Consider the following 19,043-nt stretch of genomic DNA (forward strand, 5'->3'; position numbering starts at 1 on the left):
TTCTTGGCCAGTGCGCAAAGTGTGTAATCTAAAAATTGAGTCTGTCATTTACTCAAGTTTCCCTGCCAGTCTCACCACAATTGTGGCACTGTTTCATTCTGTGTGTCAAAACAAACAGCCAATGAAATAAATCTAAAATATGAAGGGGTATTAAGACCACACACAAAAAAAAAAACATATGACAGTTTTAGGAGAGAAAAAAAAATCTGACAATAATTAGATGAGGCCCTATTTTGTTTGCGTTGTTATGGGAGGGAACACATCCGATTCTGGCCAATCGAAATGGCTCCCCTCATTCCATTTAAATTAAGCAGAGAGAGGCGCACGGTTAGCATAGCAGGTACAGTAAAAGGAACTGCAAGACGATTTCCCCTTTTGGATGATGTAAAGATGGCCGCTGTGGATTAGCACTTGGATGCCACCTTCCACCTCCGATGGTCCGCCTCGATCAAATCCACCAAAATCGGGTTACCCAACCTGCGCCACAAGTTAGACCTGCTTTAGCTAGTCTAAAATCTAGTCTACTTTTGGTCACCAAATTGCCAGATGCGCCGGAGAATATGCCGGAGAACATGCCGGAACGCCTATCGAGGGGTAGCACGGTCTATCAAATTCCCTAACTGGACTTGCCCTGCCTCAAAATTGAGATGTGCCCCTTTTTTTTACGTCGAGCGCCACAGCCGCCTATCTACGAAAATAGGTCCCGATGAGTTTCTTGTGGAAGAACTTCAGAGTCCTGACCTCATCCTCTTAAAGTCTTCCTGGTAAAGTGGAAATTATCAAAGGTGGACCAACTCCATGTTAGTATTTGCTGTCGGAATAATTCTCTCAGTATTTTTTGCCCAGTTTTGGCTCAGCAAAACACGTCCATTGTTACGGTCTTGTGTCTAAGGAAGAACCAAACAGTTGTCAATGTGAAATTCCAAACAACTACCCAATGGTCATGTTTTTTTTTTTCCAGTGACACTTGGTAGTGCCAAGCAAGCTTAGTTAATACAGTAAATCTAATTTTTTTTTTTAAAGGGTTGAAGGCCAGCAGGAATGAACGAGTCCGTGGGTGGGACCCTTAGACTGGCTGAGGTAGTCGGAAAGAGTGAAGCGCCCGATCCGCCCACTGTTGGTCTTGGTAGATTCACATGAACATAAACTTCCATATAGTGTATTATTGTTGGTGAACCTTGACAGTGTCTATATACGCCGCAAAACAGTTCTTGGGCTTTGTTCGCCGTTGCTGACAGCCAGCGCGGCGTTGCGGCAGCAGGTGTGATTCCTGTCATCCAATCACGCACACAAACATAACAATCGCAACCTGGACCGCGTGTGTTGTTACAGCTGCCAACGTAACGAGCTCTTTGGGGGCCTGTCAAGTCCGCCGCTAGCTCACGTCTCGGACTGCGGGGGTATGTTTGCATGCAAATTTCTATTTACTTCACGTCGTTAGTAGTGAATGTGAAAAAAAAAGAAAAAATTGAGAGAAAAAAAATGAGAAAAAAAATGAGAAAAAAAATGAGAAAAAAAAATGAGAAAAAAAAAAGAGCAATGATGATGACATTACCGAATGAACAATACTGAGCTCTTTTTGAAAAAAAAAAAAAAAAGTAGTGAATGTGCCCCCTTTTCGCCCTTCTGTGGGACTACAATTCTTTGCAATTTTCCCAGACTGAAATTATATAAACGAGTTCAGGGAAAAAAGGACTATTGTACTTCAACTCGTTGCAATATGATAATGCTCAAATGTAGCTGCCAAAAATGAGAACAGCGGAGAGAAAATGAAAATAAGAACAGTTTTACTGCCAATGTAAACACTCAGGAGTTTCCCATATTTCTTAAGTGAACCTCAATTTGATCGTGGCTGCCTGACAGTCTGAAATATGAACTGTTGCGCATTACTCTTAAGTGATATGGAAGCTAGAAAATCCCTGCGGTGGTTCAAGGCGATTGCGTGGAAGTATAAATATAATGAACAATAAAGAGAGGAAAAATTGCTGTGATTTGTAAATGGAGATATCAGCATGACATGAGAGAATAATAAATGTCTGCCGTATAGTCCGACTTGAATGTCTACATTACACTGCATTATGTCATATTTACATTTTTTTTGGCAGAGTCCCTGGTGCAGTGCAATTCTTGACAATCTCTTTGTTAGTGGCAGAAAACCTCAAAAATGTGAGGGGAGGCTTTGACATGTGTTTTGTGTTAATAATAAAGCCGCTCCCTTTCCTTCAGAGGGCAACAATAACAATGTTCAGCAAGTCGGACACAAGCAAGACCGTCACTTAAAAGTCTACTTTTATTGTTCGACGCAAGCCAGTTGCATTTCATGACAACACTCCCTTTTATAAAAAATAAAAAAAACAAAAAAAAACAGTAGGATTCTCTAATTTTTTTTTTTTTATTATATTTTTTTTTTTTAATGAATTAAAAGATATTTCTACGTGTAACAAAATAAGTGATGATTCCACTATCACAGCAGAAGTATAAGTTGTTGTAATACAAAATGCCCTTTTTACTAGTCAAAGATTTCAGACCTTATTCCCATTTGAAAAAAAACAATATTATTAAAGAAAGGTTAGCTGATTAGTCCTAGTTACCAAGGCTACGCCGTAAGGCTAATCAGTTGAGTTACTAACGAAGAGGAAAAGCCGAAAGGAAAAGAAGAAGAAGAAGAAGAAGAAGAAGAGGCTAAGGCTAATCAGCTGATTAGTTAGCAACTAAGGCTAATCGGCAAATTAGCCTCATTTGCTAACTAATGCTAAGGCTAATACGCTGATTAACCTTAGTTACTAACTAAAGCTATTAAGGCTAATCAGCTAACCTCTTGCCTTGACGTTTATGCTAATAGTTAGCATAAACACCCAAATCAAGAGGATGTTTGTTCACAACAGTACTGGACAAAAAAAAATTGGCCAATAATTGTGACGTTTACCCTTGCTTTCAACCAACATTGTGTGCTAATAAAATGGCCAAATGTATTTCCACAAATGTTTAAGCAAAAAATGACAATGTTACAGCCCAACATTGTGATCTGCTCAAGACCATTGGGAGCCTTCAAATGAATTGTACAACTTATTTTTTTTAAATTCTTCAGTCATCTGGTTAACACAGCAGATGCAAATTTCATCTTCAGAGTACCTGCTCCGAAAAGCCCCAACAAATCTGTCAGCTTTCTCCGATAACCATTAAAGTGCCACCCTTCAAAGAAAGGTGTGTCGGCATATAGATAATAGATGTGAACCAAGACTACTTTGGTAGTAATCGTCCTCCTTCGTGGCATCAACAATCTTCATCCTCACTACATTCAAGTTCAATGGCAGCCGTGTTTCATTATCGTGTGCGCTTTACCCTGGAAGCAAACCTTTCCGTTATTATCTGTCTTTGCTCGGTGGGTGAAGACAACCTATATAACACAATAATGCAATGTGTCTGATGATATTCAATCTGTAGGTAGTGCTCTCTACCGTTGTTGAGATTAATCATCTTCATCATCTTCAAATGTCCTGTTTCGATCAGGTCTTTTACAGTGACTCCCCTGAGTCCATGTCCAAATCTAGCCATCGAGTGTCTTTTGGCTCCAGCAGCAGATTGGCATCTCTACTGCGTCCTGGATTGAACATGGGAATGTTGTACTCCTGGAGGTCCAGGGGTTCCTGGTGGTCCAGGGGGCCCAGTTGGTCCTGGTTTCCCTATGGGCCCTGGTGGTCCAATTATACCTGGTAGTCCTGTTTGGCCCTGGAACCCTGATGGACCTCTTGGTCCTGGGACCCCAGTTTTACCAAGTGGACCCATATCACCCTTCTGGCCGTTTTCACCACGTGGTCCTGGTTGACCAGGGACCCCCTTGGGCCCTGTGTTACCATTCATCCCCCTATTGCCACTAGGCCCAGTTTGACCAGATGCACCTTTGGGCCCAGAAAAGCCCTTTTCTCCTTGCCATCCACGACTTCCTATTGGGCCTCGATCACCTTTGGCCCCAGTCAGTCCTAAAGGTCCTTTTGACCCAGTCTCTCCACGGTTTCCTTTAGGGCCGGGCTGTCCTGGAGCACCTATCGATGGACGGATGCAGGATGGTGAAGCAGAGTTTGCACACAAAACGGATTTTTTTTTTTTTATTGACTCTTACCTCTTAATATTGTGAAATTCTTGATCAGTTGTATATGGTGAGTGTCCACCAACTTCATTTCCTCCATCACCATGGACAAGTTCCTGACATCCATATCCAAGCGGACGTTTAGCAACACGTTCTCCTGCTTCAGCGTGTCCGCGGAGTTAAGAAGTAACGAGACGCTTCTGTTTAAGTTCTGCAAGAATGAGAGGCGAGAGACAAGAGAAGCAAAGAAAACCAATCAGAACGCGTTCTGTCGAAAACCGTCAGAATACTTTTTTGGCGTTTCTGTGTCGTCGCAACCTGCATATCGTCCATTTGTCTGCTCAGGCGGCCCTGGCAGGTGGAGCTCTCAATGTTGATGTACTTGTACATGCTCTGGACGTGATTGACGGTGGCATTGATGCTGGATGATATCGTTTCTATCTCCATCTCGATGGAGTTCAGGCGCCCGTCCAAGGCAGAGAAACGTTCCCCAGTCCGGTTTTCGTAGTACCTAGCAATAATTAAGCGAGAATTGAACTGCACTGCTGTACAATCATTTACAGCATAAACGATAGTGTTTTTGAACCCAAACGTTTTTTTTTTTATGTTGGGTTGGGATTACAACAAGACACAAGTCAAAGTAAATCCTACTGCAGGATCCGATTTTGGATTTGATTCACAATCAGGGAAAATCGACCACCGTGGGTGGTGCGACGAATGTCAAGTGTTGCATATTTAAAGAACTCATTTTCCCGGTGTGCTTCTCGTATGATCTCTCACGCAGAGTTTCATTTTTTACGGGTGAGCCTATAGGAAATCTGCAATGATAAATCGGGATTTAACAGTACTGTAATACCGAACCTACCTGGAATGGTAGTGCAGGTCATGCATGTTCTCCTCGTGTTCGTCCATGAAAGATGTGACGTTGTCAAGTTGCACCTGCAGGTTCATTACCTGAAAAGGACGTAGACGTTCCCGATTACATTTCCCTACAAATAACTACAATCTCCAAAACTGATGTTGACAATTAATCCCCAGGGTTGCGATTCCAGGACCAAAAAGTAAAAAGCCTTGCTACACATTGGCTTAACCACAGGACCTGCTACTCAACCGGCAGGTAAACGAGCTCGTCTCCACCTGATGATTAAAAGCACCTTTGGCTAAAGCCAAACTATTTCGGGGGTTTTCCTTTCTGGACCTGGAATCTCCAACCATGTTGATCTGAAAATCAATGTTTGTCAAGAAGACTTCACTCAGAAATGTGCCATCCTAAACACAAGTGGGGAAATCCAGGTCCACAAAGTAAAAACCTCTGCCGCACTTTGGCTTTTGCCACAAGTGTTTCTACTCAGCCGGCAGGTAAACGAGCTCGAGGAGACGGACCTGGATTGGACACCTCTGATCCTAAAACACAGCTACCCACTTCCATACTTGGTGAACCCTTAATGGTTTTATGTTGTAAAATACGGACCCCTTGGCTGTTTGTGGTCACTTTCGATTATTTAATTCACAAACACACCTGCTGACTGAGTTCGTAGTACATCTCCGAGGAAACAGAGATTCTCTGGTGGTCCGCGACGATGCTGTTTTGCAGGGACCGTAAGATTTGAGTGTTGCTGCTCGCATTGGATTTAATCTTGCCCAGGACTTGAGTGTAGTTCTGCCAGTCGCTAGTCAACTTCTGGAGGACCAGAGTCTCCTCGTCTGATTTTCTCTGCAGGGCATCAATCCACATAGTACTAGAGAGGATAGATAACAGACAAATGATTTCCTGCTACGACAACAGACAAGATGTAAGCAGGAAACGCGCGTTCTTTGTTGATACTGTACGCATTGAAATAATCAAAAGAACATATGGACGACAAACTCCGTCAATCATAATCCTAGTCTAGAATTGATGTTAATCCTTTATTGGGGCTTGGCTGCAAACCAAATGATTTCCATATGCGGTCCTTCAAAAGTGGGCCAGTGCTGACTCAGACGTCAGGCTACAGGACAGCAGGAACCGAGGATGCCTTGTCGTATTGCATATTCTTACGCGGTACGTCCTTCCAGAACTGCGGAAATGTCATATACGTCAGGACCGCCGTAAACCAACTCTAACCCCTTGTAATTTATCAAGAAGAGCAACAATTGTGGCCAGTGTTTGTAAGCCTGTCAGCATTTCCCTCACCTAAGCGCCACCGTTGTGTTGATCTGCTGCGCAGTAGCTTTGACATCGTACTGATCCTCCGTCAGCGTTTTCATCCTCTCTTCCGTTTCCTCCAGCACGTCCTTCCAGCCCTCCACCTGGTCTTGGTACCCTAACAGCAACTGGTTGAGAAACTTGATGGACATGACGTGGTTCTGCATGTCTGTGCCAAGCTGTTTGCTGGTGGCTGTTAGCTTGGTCTGGGTCTGAGAGGCTTGGTCTAGAACCTGAGCGGGGTACAGCAACCATTATATCGACGGCATGAACATTTCATGAAGACTTGTCGGATTGAATTTGAGTTTCACTGTGATCCAACGTTACCTGCTCTTGTCCCAGTAACATTTTCTGGATGTCCTCGAACTCCTTCTTGAGCCGACTTATCTCCTCGCTGTACAGGGTCACATCCAGACAGCCTGAGCAGTTACGGATTTCTGAAATATCAAGGTAGGGAGTTCTGTAAGTAAGACAAGTCTAGAAAACAAGTTTGGATGATGGACAATGGAGAAGCGTTACCGTCCATGACTTTCTGAGCACTGCTGATCTTCTTGTCATAGGCTGACTCTTCTTCAGAAAGATAGTCAACCTTCCGAAAAACTGGAGGAAGAGTTTGGGGGAAAGGCGTCAAGGTACTCTGTAGTCATAGACGACCCAAAACCATAACCACTGGATCAGAGGAGGCAAATCTAGATCCAGAAAGTAAAAACCCTGCCACAGTTTGGCTTTAGTCACAGGTGCTTCTACTCAACCTACACCTTCACCGGTGTTTCTCCAGCTTCAACCGGGTGCTTGAATATCAAAGCCGTTACTGCAATTTCACTTTTAACACGAACATTTGCGTCATAATCCAACCAATGCAGCCAAACGACTGATGACAGAAGGCTTATGCAGCTGTTCAATTCCTCAAACCCCCCACGAGTGTCCCCTAAGAGCGCTCGAATGTGTTTGAGTGAATGGTGCGTATTTTCAAACATTTTCCGCATCATAACCGCTGACTCGGGGGAGCAATGCGGCTCTGTGCGCTCGAGTAAACGTATCCACATGTGTTTGCGCACACCACCTGCTTGCTCTGCAGTCGTATGGCTCCTGTGACGGTAAGACTCACAAGGGCTTCTGTGAATTGATGACTCGGCAACTGTTGAGATTTTGGAATGAATCTCTTCTCTTAAAAATCTGTCATTCAGTGTTGCCACCGTTACTTTGAATGTAACTTAGTCATTTTACTGATTACTTACTTTAAAAAGTTACTTAGTTACTTTATTGATTACTTACTTAAAAAGTTACTTCGTTACTTTACTAATTACTTACTTTAAAAAGTTACTTAGTTACTTTACGGACTACTTTCTTTAGAAAGTAAGTTAGGTACTATAGATTACTTGCCTTAAAAATAACTTAGTTACTTTACTGATTACTTACTTTAAAAAGTTACTTAGTTACTTTATTGATTACTTAGTTACTTTAAAAAATAACTTAGTTACTTTACTGAGTACTTGCTTTAAAAAGTAACTTAGTTACTATACTGATTACTTGCCTTAAAAAGTAACGTAGTTACTTATTACTTACTTTAACAAGTAAATTAATTACTGATTACTTGCTTTAAAAAGAAACTTAGTTACTATGCTGATTACGTGATGTTAAAAGTACTACGAAACGTTAAAAGTTAGATTACAAGTCACTTTAAAGCTGCTCTCTGTAACAATTTGGCCCAAAACATCTTTACAATAGCCTTTTTATTTGACCATGTAGGACTGAAACATCTTCTAATTAGTTCACACTGACTGCGGAGCGGCCGCGGTGTGTTTTCCGTACGGCCGCCGCAGGGAATGCAATTCACACCGCGTGCGTTGCGTGAGCTGTCCGTGTCTGGAAATCTGCACCCGCACTCGGGGTTCACATTGGAGAGTTGCGTTCACGTGATAACAACCGTGTATATAGTCCTATTGGTAAACAATAGCCACACTTGCCTGTTGTCACATGATTGATATGCTTTTGGACATTATTTCTGGGACTTCTACCATGGCTCTTCTACCGTGTTGTACGTTTTGTAGTTAGCTAGCTAGCTTGAGTTTGCAAACGGTTTTATTTTGAAATATACCAAATCTACCTCGACTTCCTGTCCGGCTCCAGTGTGTATTGGGCGAGCAAGCCTTTGGCCAATAGTTTTCAAACTGAATTCGGGTTTGAATTGAAAGGTGGCAGTAGTGATTCAAATTGGAATTTTCTGCGTTCAGTACCTTAGCCTAACAAAATGGCTTGGGTTCGAACTTAATTTCTCACTGTACATGTATTTCAATCATTCCTAGTCTTGTGCGAGAGTATGTTTTCAGATTTGATGTCAGCACTAAGCTTTTCTCCCCCCTTTGAGATTTGAATGATAATAAATTATTCTGATTTGCTGCTCTCTGACCCAATAAAGTGCAACGCTGATGTGTAAAACATCTGTTGGCCCGGCGCAGCTGACAGGTAAATACATGGCGCGCATTTGTTTGGTCCGTGGGAGTTCAATCAGCTCAACTTGTATTCAGTTGACTGGACGTTGCGTTATTGTGGTTAATGAAACAATCGATCATAACTCACCTAGTGATGCCAGCACTACGACAGTGATGATTAGGAACGCAACTAGCGCATATAGGACTTTGACAGCCAGTTGGAGGGAATTGCTTTGCTGGCACCTCACACAACCTCCTCTTGTGCGACCTGGACACGTCATCACATGGATCAGGCGAGTATTTCACGACTTTGTTTTATATATTAGCATATAGTTGTGAATACACTTGTGTGCGTGGGGCCTTCACCTCTGAAAGGCGGTATATCCTCTTCCTCGCCATTGAGCTCCTCTTCTGCAAAAAAAAAAACATTATTATAAACAAGTTGTTTCATTAGTCTGCTCAATACACGGTCAATGCACATTTTGGTGCCAAGAAAGTTTCAACGGTTTAGGGTATTTTGATGTCGCTAAATCAGAAAAGGGCGTTTTTTCCGGATCGGATCTTGTTTTTGAAATATTCCGTATTTTAATGCTAAAAATATGGACATTTTTACCATGATAAAACTTTAATGAGACTGTCATAATCCATACAGTATTTGGATTTAAAAGCATTTATATTTAGGGCGGCAACTTATTTCATTTCCGTGCAGCATAACAACTAAATGCTGCTTCGCCATGTTTGCTTTGAAACCTGGGCATATTTAAAAAAATTCGAGCCAATTAAAAAATAAAAATATATATATTTTTAGACTCAGAAACTACCCAGTAACCATTAAAATATCTTTGGCGCTCGGAAGAAAAATAATAATTATAATTGAAATATTCCGTATTTTAGTGCTAAAAATATGGACATTTTTACCATGATAAAACTTTGATGAGACTGTCATAGTCCATACAGTATTCTTTAATTTGTTTTATGAGATATTGTGAAAGACAGCAATCATCATCGCAAATCATGTTTCAGTAAAAATCTGAGGACATTCGCAGAGCAAAGAGAACAAAAGTAGCTAATAGACTGTAATAGACTGAGTGAAATTGATAAATACTTAAAAGACCTTAGTCAAAGGAATGGGGGTGGGGGGGAACTGTTTTATTTATTTATTTAGATTTAAAAGCATTTATATTTAGGGCTGCAACTAATTTCATTTTTGTGCAGCATAACAACTAAATGTTGCTTCGTCATGTTTGTTTTGAAACCTGGGCATATTTAAAAAAAAAAATTAGCCAATTTTAAAAAAAAAATGATGTAATTTTTAGACTCAGAAACTTCCCAGAAACCATTAAAATATCTTTGGCGCTCGGAAAAAAAATAATAATTATAATTGTTGCCCAATGTGATCATAGCTGACTTCATCATCCGCTTTCATTTGCTGCAAGAAATGAGAGACAAGGGCACCTTAAGATTACCTTTAAAAAGCTGGTTCTCATATCCTCCGTAGCTGTCTGTCAAAGAAAAAAAAGACATAACAAAGATGTAAGAGGCCCACAACAATTTTCATTACTAGCTCCATAATCAATTTATTTAACCCTAGTGATGCCCGAGCACCAACCAGACCTTTTACCTTGCATGAAAAAGTTCCCTTTGCTTTACTCCATTTGACTTTTTTTTTTCTTCCTTCATCATTAATTAAAAACATCAAAAATACTCACTCATGTGTAAATGTAACTCATGTTTAAATCGTTTCAAGAAATAAAAAAAACATTCAACTGAAAAAAGAATGCTTTTGTTAAACAATGAAGTCCAGCAGCAGTCAGGCTAAGCTAATGCTAATGAATGTAAAGAACTGTTTTGTGGAGCAAAAACATTAACAACTCCGTCGCGTGTTTACATTCCATGGTCGTTTCCCATAAGTGTGCAGCAATATTTGTACAAGAACTACACACATTCACAAACAGTAGTACTGATGCTAGTGCTAGCTTAATATGTGCGCGCTAGCTGCTCTATCATCATTACACAGCAGTTTGCTGTGGCAATTATCAAGCTGTTATTTGTAAGGTCAACCTCCCTTCAATTGTACTCGACATGAAGTGCGGGAGAATGATGTCACATGTCACGTTGCTCAGGAATCTCAAAGGTCGGTGTCATTAAAGGCGACATTGACGCCGTGAAATTTTAAACCACGGGTCACTACAGATATTTCTATGTTATTCCAATTCGAGAGCTAAAAACAAACACAATGTAGTTTGTGTAGTGTAATGGTTAGCAGTATGTTTTTTTAATGAGTTTAGGGAGACCATTTCATGAGCATATATGTATATATATATATATATTAGGTACAATTATTAGCTCTTAAAGATGCATCCAGAATGCATTCTTGAGACTTTTCATTTGGGTTCGAACTTTGTCTCTCAACCTTAACTATTGCGGTTATTTGGACCTTCACTGCAAATTTCAAGTATCAGCACATTGTTTATAACCTAAATCGGTATCCACCCTCAAATATTTGTCGGCTCTTCGGAGCCTTCCCACCCTCCGCCACACCAGCTCTTTCTCCTTCGCTCGTGTTTTCATTTCTCCCCGCGGAGGAAAAAAAAAAAAAAAAAGTCCTCCCGTCTGACTCGTTAGTGAGGAAGCGGACAGATCCAACACACACACAGCAATGCTGAGCTGACAGCGGAGCAACATGGCCGTGCAAAGTCACACCTAAACAGCAAAGTCACGGCCAAACCATGTGGAACCACTCAAAATATGTTCAGCTCTTTTTTTGAAGAAGAAGTTTGCCATTTGCGTGGAATTGTGGCTGAACTTGTATAGCAAATTATGCTTTGACAAGATAGCGATTATGATGCTTCATTTATTTACTGTTAACTCATTCACTGCCATTGACGGCTATAGACGTCATAAATTCATTTGAACTATTTCTATTGGTTTAACATTTTTTTCCACTTTTGTTAACAAGAGTATGAAAACCTAGAAAAAGTGTTTTTTGTACATTTAGAACAGATATAAAATTTGTGATTAATCGTGAGTTAACTAGTGAAGTCATGCGATTAATTACAATTAAAAATGGTAATCGCCGGCACCCCAAATTTTTTTTCTTTTCTTTAAAAAAATAAAATAAATTAAAAATAGGAAAAAAATAATTACAATTATTATTTATTAATTTTTTTAAAGAAAAGATGATTAAATATTAGGGGTGTCAGTTGATTAAAATTTGTAATCGTAATTAATCGCATGACTTCACTAGTTAACTCACGATTAATCACAAATTTTATATCTGTTCTAAATGTACAAAAAACACTTTTTCTAGGTTTTCATACTCTCGTTAACAAAAGTGGAAAACAATTTAATCAACTGACACCCCTAATATTTAATCATCTTTTCTTTAAAAATAAATAAATAAATATTTGTAATTATTTTTTTTCCTATTTTTAATTTATTTTATTTTTTTAAAGAAAATATAAAAAATTTGGGGTGCCGGCGATTACCATAACAAATTTTATATCTGTTCTAATACAATTAAAACAAATCAAGGTTTTATACTCTTGTTAACAAAAGTGGAAAAAAAAGTGAAACTAATAGAAATAGTTCAAATGAATTTTTGACGTCAGCAATGGCAGTGAATGAGTTCAACGATAGCTTAGCTGTAGCTTGACATGTAACATTACCTAATAAACGCCCTGTTGTGCAGAGCAGACCAAACCCTGACGTTATGTCCAGACCAAGGATGGAAAACTGGATGGAGAGCAAAACAAGTGCACAATGTTGCCTCCAAAAAAGACTTACAGTACGCGTAAAGGTTTTTAGCACCACGGTTGGAAAATGTGAGTTCCTAAATCTAATAAATTGAAACATTTCCTATTTCGACTCGATCCAGCATAAACCAGATGAACTCGATGAGAGTAAAATAGCACACGAGACAATCCACATAAAAGGATGAGTAACTCGCCTCTCAGCTGAAAATGATTATCATGTCAACCACAAAGAAACTCATTTGCTTACATGCCGTAGTAGGTCAAATCGTTGATGTACTGACGATTTTTATGGTCTTAGTTTGGAACCAAGTATGAAGTTAGTATTACGTGTAAAATCAGTTGTTGTACAGCAGGCAAGTTTTTTTCCTTTGAGGGCCGCATACAGAAAAAAAAAAAGGGCCAATTTGACATTGACGCTAAAACCAATAAGTTAGGCAATTCTGGATGATAGTTATTTTTACGTGTTAAGGCAAGCAGTTTGGGATTTTTCATGATTTTGGGGTGGTCATCAGCCCTATATCCCACTCAAGTAGATCCGGCCCTGTCCTCAGCAGAGTTCCACTTCCGAATCAAAGCAAGAGTAATCGACAATAAAAAAAAAAAAAATGTTTACTTCTAAAACTGAAATAACTTGAGGCATTATACGGAGAAATGTTGTTAGTGTTAAGTCAAATTTATTAGTTGTCAGGTGGGGGATGTGAGTGTTGGACAACCCCGCCCCCCCCCCTTCTTTTTTTTTTTCAACACCTGCACCCAATAAGGTTTCAGCCGCCACTTTTACTAGCCCAGTTGTAAATGAAAATAGGACTCCATAGACACTCCAGGTCCGATTAAAGGTTTGGCCTCAAAAACCTGTTGATTATTTAGAAGCCTTCTGACTGGAATGCACATGTGGTCTCCTAAAAACAACTGTAAATGTTTGGAATTTGTTTCTCTGAACTGTGAAACTCGAGTTATAGTCGCTTTTTTTTTTAATACATACAGTACACCAAATAATTGTTGTTGTGACTATTTTAATTTTAACATTAGAGACCAAGAAAAATACATTTGAAAAAACACCTAACCGTAGCGCAGGTCTAGCGCGAAGCCGAGTCTAACCGTTTTCCTTCTTTTGGTATTTCTTGACTGCCCCAATGTAGGACGGAATGCAGCCGACTCCCAGCCAATTGAAGCGGCTCCCCTCATTTGAAAAAACACCTAACCATAGCGCAGGTCTAGCGCGAAGCCGAGTCTAACCGTTTTCCTTCTTTTGGTATTTCTTGACGGCACCAATGTAGGACGGAATGCAGCCGACTCCTAGCCATTTGAAGCGGCTCCACTCATTTGAAAAAACACCAAACCGTAGCGCACGTCTAGCGCAAAGCAGAGTCTAACCGTTTTCTTTCTTTTGGTATTTTTCTTGACTGCACCGCTGTGGGATGGAATGCAGCCGACTCCCAGCCATTTAAAGCGGCTCCCCTCTTTCGCTTTAAATCATTTATTCAAAAATAATAGCACTGCCTAAATGATGTACTGATGATCACCTTTGTTAAAATTGTTTACATCCTCAGTTGAGCAGATCATGCAAATCTACGGATCAAAATTTCCTATTTGGCATTTTTTTAAATGTTTAAAAAACAGTGAATGACTTAGGGCATTATTTTAAAACGGTATACACGGTTTATTACTTAGACATGAGGTAAGGACGTATGTGCAGCACTCAGAGCCCCCCCCCTCCCCCAGCCTGTCCCCAGCCCTGTAAGGAATGCATGAGGCAGCGTATTTTTGCTCCGTCTGACCTGGGCTGGACCCGCCCCCTCAGAAAGACTCTGAAAAACCACATCAACAAAGCCGCTGTAGCCTTTGGCCGAGGAACACACCGTACACGTTCTTTTGAGTCCATTGGCCGCGCCGCCGTGCGGCTCCAGACCACCTCAGCACCTCCCACAATGCTCAGAAGCCAAGGGAGCAAAAGATGGCCGTTTGCAGAATAGGCCAGTTGCACTCAGGTACCTATTCCTGCCTTCCTGTTTATACTAGTCAAACATCCGGGGAAACGGCGTGGTGGGGTTGCCGTGGTTACAATAATAACAGGAACTGGAAACAAACAGAGGCTTCGGGAGTTCAAGGTGAAAGGAAGTTTGGAAAAAGGTGAAGGTTTGTTTGACGCTTGACACAAACCATTCTGTTTCCATGGAAACAAAAATGATATTGCGTCGCTTCATGTGAACGCGCCGAATGACTTGACTGTGGAGAGTAGGAGACGTTCGATGCCGCTTTGTTCACAGATGCCCAACAGTCATTCTAAAATACAAAATTTAGGCTAAAAATAAAAAATAAATTTGCTCCCGAAAACGTATAAACACGTTCTATTTGAATTTGAATTGTATTGCCAAGAGAATGCTTGAAGCAATGGTAGTTGTTGCAAAAAAAAAAAAAACGGGCAGCGGGTGTGGCAGCAGAGTATAAGAGATCAACCAGGGCTATGTTGAAAACAAGCTCTTTTCCCCAGTTTTTTCAACAGGTTTGTGAATAATGATGAAACTTAAAACTGTAAAACAGAAACAGATAGAAATGCACTTTTTTTCCTGATGAAAAAAGAGACTCGAACCTTTCTTTTGGTAGGTTCCATGTTTTGTATAGCAATAGAACACAATATTTTGTGAGCCTTGCAAAATCAGTCAAAATTCTGTAAAAAAAAAACAGCCAGGAGCAAAGGGGGTTGCTTCAGTGAAAATGGCTGGGAGTGAATGAGTTAATTCACAAAATAATACAAGTTCAACTGTTAAATTAAATGAAAATTACCACAATTTATTTTGTATCAGCCTATATTGATAAAAAAATATATATATATATTTTTTTTTTTTACCTATTCAAAATAATAAAAATTATTAAATGGATTTAAGATAAAATACAATCGTCATTTAGTTTCTTAACTCATTCACTGGCAGCCATTTTCACTGAAGCAACCCCCTTCGCTCCCGGCCGGTTTACTGGATTTTGACTGATTTTGCAAGACCCCCAAAATATTGTGTGCTATTGCTATAAAAACATGGAACCTACCCCAAAAAAAGATTTGAGTTTCTTCTTTCATCAGGAAAAAAGTAGATTTGTATGCGTTTCCGTTTTGCAGCAATTAGCATTAGAATATAGCTCAGTTTCATTATTATTCACAAACCTGTTGAAAACACTGGGAAAAACAGCTTGTTGCAACATGTTTGATCTCTTATACTCTGCTGTCACCTGCTGGCCGTTTTTTTTTCTTTTAATAACTACCATTCCTTTAAGCGACCTCTTCAGGTCAGAAGCTGCATCAAAGCCTTCTAGTATGTTCGAGCATTCAAAAAAAAAACTTCTCTCTTTTTAAAACAAAATGTAGGACATAGTATTTAAAAAAACATGTTTATACATTTTTGGGTTTGAATGAGTTAATAGGAGTAATAGTGTTTTCGTCAGCTTATTTTTTTTTTTTGCATGAGGAATGAAGATTTTAAAAATATCGTCGACAATGCCCCCAATCTAGCTACTACTTTTTTTTTTCTTCTTTTTTTTTTTTCTTCTTCAAACAGGCTTACATCATTTCAAGCTGTTAGCCCACATGTGGTATTCCCTCCCACTTCCTCATCCCAACTGTATCCTTCAAATCTCTGCCAGGGCTTTTAGTCAAACCTTTGCGGCTCAGCACAAATCTGGTGTGGGAAACGTAACGCGCCTGCTGCCCTCCTTTAAGCCCCCCTGGCAAACTTTGCTTTCGTGCCGTATGTTCTCTTGCTCCCTTGAAAGAGGAGTCAAGATGTGGGGAACACTTTTTACTGAAGTCATGGAGATGTAATTTGTTAGAAGTTTAAAAAAAAACAAAAAACGGACAGATTGTAGTTTCCCTATCCAAGATCAACAAAAAGTTTCCCGGGATTGTCGATGTGAAGCATATGTGCTCGTTACAGGTGCGGGAAGTGGAGCGACGTAGCTCGGCGCTACTTACGCTAGCTACGGAGAAACAAGCTTCGGCTAGCTAAGTTGCGGCTAAACACGTTCCGGAGTCACTCCGTCAGTAATAAACACTTAGCTACACTTCTGTTGTGACAAGTATCATTCTCTCAAAGCCTTGCTAATTGCTAAGCTAACAATAACAAAAGTCTGACAGCGCATTTAACGTTGGAATTAAGTGCTTGGTATGATTAAATATACTTTGAAAAACAAAATGGTAGGCAAACTGTCAGGATTACGGAGAGAAAAATCTACTCGCTAAATGTATCGTATAAAAAATATAGAAAGAGAAAGAGAAAGAGAAAGTGGAGAGACGTAGCTTGGCGCTACTTACGCTAGCAACGGAGAAACAAGCTTCGGCTAGCTAAGTTGCGGCTAAACACGTTCCGGAGTCACTCCGTCACTTTTTTTTTTTTTTGTTCTTAGATTCAAGAAGGTTCAGAAACCAGAAGTTAATGAAAGTATGCTACACTATAGCGACGTCCGTTAGGTTGTGTGGCCTATAATGTTAAAAACATATATTAATACAGAAGCAAATATTTATAATATCAGTCATATTATTTGTTTGTTTTCATAATAGATTCCTCAGTTTTACAGGACAGCAGGTTGACTTATTTCTTTGTTTTTTTATCAAAAAAATATATTAAAAATTATATAAAAAATATATATTTTAATATATATTAAAAATATATAAATACAAAAACAAATATTTATAATATCAGTCATATTATTTGTTTGTTTTCATAATAGATTCCTCAGTTTTACAGGACAGCAGGTCTTTTTCCCCCCCATCAATATATCTTTGCTTATACACAAGAAAATACAGTTTGCTAACGTGAATTCAAAAAAATAAAAACTTCTGTTAACTGTATATAAAAATTGTTCGCTATTATTTCAAGCCTTATATAGCTTTGCCACCCATGAGAATGTTGCTTTTAGATGATTTCTACAAGTATCCATTTCCCAGCCCGTCCCATGTGACTATGAGCAAGAGGTGGCGGTGTACACCTTGGACCGGTTGTCAGCCAACTGCAGAACATATTAGACCCCCCCCCCCCCCCACACACACACACACATATCTGACATCAAATCTAACAGCGCACTTTACCTTTCATGGTTCCTCACTTGCTGATGCTCAGCTCGACGCTCGATGGTGATGTCGCCGCCTCCTCCGCTCGTTTCCACAAAACAAGTGCGCAGGTGAAGCCAAAGCACTCAGCAGGTTGAGGCATCGACATTCATTTTCCAGCTCCAATTTAAAAAAAAAAAAAAAAAAAAAAAGTGAAAAGTCCAAAAGATTACAAATCGGTGCAAAACAAGTTAATTTGTTTGCGTCTTAAAAAAATGAGCAAACCATATCTAGTTTAATGAATTTATTAATATTTTTAGTTGCTAAAAAATGGCTTGGATTGTCATCCCTCTCCCATCCACAGCCTGAGGAGACTAAAACCTCTGCACAATGAATCCATGTGCAACTTTCAGAGAGAGAGAGAGAGAGAGAGAGAGAGAGAGAGAGAGAGAGAGAGAGAGAGAGAGAGAGAGAGAGAGAGAGAGAGAGAGAGAGAAACAAAGAAACTGGAAACATGAGGGAGGGCTTAGAATGGGCCAAAAAAAAAAGAAGAAAAAAAAAAAGGAGGGTCCGTGTGTTTTGCGGCTGAGCTAATGACTAACAAATGTTTGGACATGACAGGAACGAGCACCTTGAATACACGAGGCCTTGGAAACTAACACTAGGAAATGTCGTAAAGGGAACACCTGCACATTGCAAACACATCTTTCCATTGCTTTATTCTCATTTTGCCGACCTCGCGGTGTAGTTCCAAAATCGGACAGCAGGTGCTATTAGAATGCTCCTTAGCTAGCTTCCATTGTGCTTGTTTACATTTTAGGGAGCTAGCTAGCTAGCATCGGGTACTAAAGCCAAACGAAGGCAGTTTTTTTTTTTTTTACTTTCTGGAGCTGGATTTGCAATGGTGACATTTGCCAAACTTGAAATCGAACCTGTCAATTTTCTATGTATGTATGAACTGCTGTCATTTGGGCACATTGATAAATATGGCGGTGTGTCATCTGCATCGCCATGCATTCTGAAACATTTAACCCAAAATTACACCAAAAAAAAAAATTTTGCGTAAATGCCGTTAACTACAGAAGAGGATTAGGGCCAGTGAAGAGAAAAAAAAGGGTTCGGCAGAATTATCACTTTGAAGTCAGAATTCTGACTTTAAAGCCAGAATTTTGACTTTTTTTTCTCAAAATTCTCACTTTATTTTCAGAAATATCACTTTAAAGTCAGAATTCTGAGATTAAAGTCAGAATTCTGCCAAATTTCTCTCTCTCTCTCCTCACTGGCCCTAATCCTCTTCCGTAATCAAGCATGTTTGTTAAAACAACTTTTCAAATTTTCAACACTTTCATTTTAAATATAAAGAATAGACAACTTTGTTTAAAAAAGTTTTTTTTTTTTTTTTAGTCATCACCATGTGTTAAACTAAGCAAGTAAATAACGCCCTTAAGTTTTCTACTGCAAATAAGGTTTTCCAAAATTTCAACATAATTTCTTAATTTTAACTCAAAATAAATAAATAAATAAATAAAAAGTGTAGGAAGTTCCCAGT

General features: G+C 39.6%; 1 protein-coding gene across 1 annotated transcript; it reads right to left on the reverse strand.

Moving 5' to 3' along the window:
- Positions 1-3,057: 3,057 nt before the first annotated feature.
- scara3 (scavenger receptor class A, member 3) lies at positions 3,058-17,870 on the reverse strand. Its single transcript, XM_086061806.1, has 12 exons — positions 17,534-17,870; positions 10,171-10,206; positions 9,071-9,115; positions 8,853-8,972; positions 6,792-6,872; positions 6,600-6,709; positions 6,261-6,505; positions 5,607-5,826; positions 4,953-5,041; positions 4,406-4,598; positions 4,121-4,298; positions 3,058-4,043 (listed from the first exon to the last, which is right to left on the reverse strand). Exons 1-12 carry the CDS (start codon positions 17,538-17,540, stop codon positions 3,592-3,594), a joined length of 1,776 nt encoding a protein of 591 aa, XP_085917932.1. The 5' UTR covers positions 17,541-17,870; the 3' UTR covers positions 3,058-3,591.
- Positions 17,871-19,043: the final 1,173 nt, after the last annotated feature.

The sequence above is a fragment of the Leptonotus elevatus genome, chromosome 18 (assembly GCF_054856555.1).
Source record: "Leptonotus elevatus isolate MCC_2025b chromosome 18, RoL_Lele_1.0, whole genome shotgun sequence".
NCBI lineage: Eukaryota > Metazoa > Chordata > Actinopteri > Syngnathiformes > Syngnathidae > Leptonotus > Leptonotus elevatus.

What these genes read in the sequence shown, in the direction of transcription:
- scara3 (XM_086061806.1), bottom strand. An exon ending in GACCTGCACTACCATTCCAG is followed by an intron (nt 4,599 to 4,952) that starts GTAGGTTCGGTA and finishes AATTATTGCTAG; the next exon opens with GTACTACGAAAACCGGACTG. An exon ending in GACAAATGGACGATATGCAG is followed by an intron (nt 4,299 to 4,405) that starts GTTGCGACGACA and finishes TCATTCTTGCAG; the next exon opens with AACTTAAACAGAAGCGTCTC.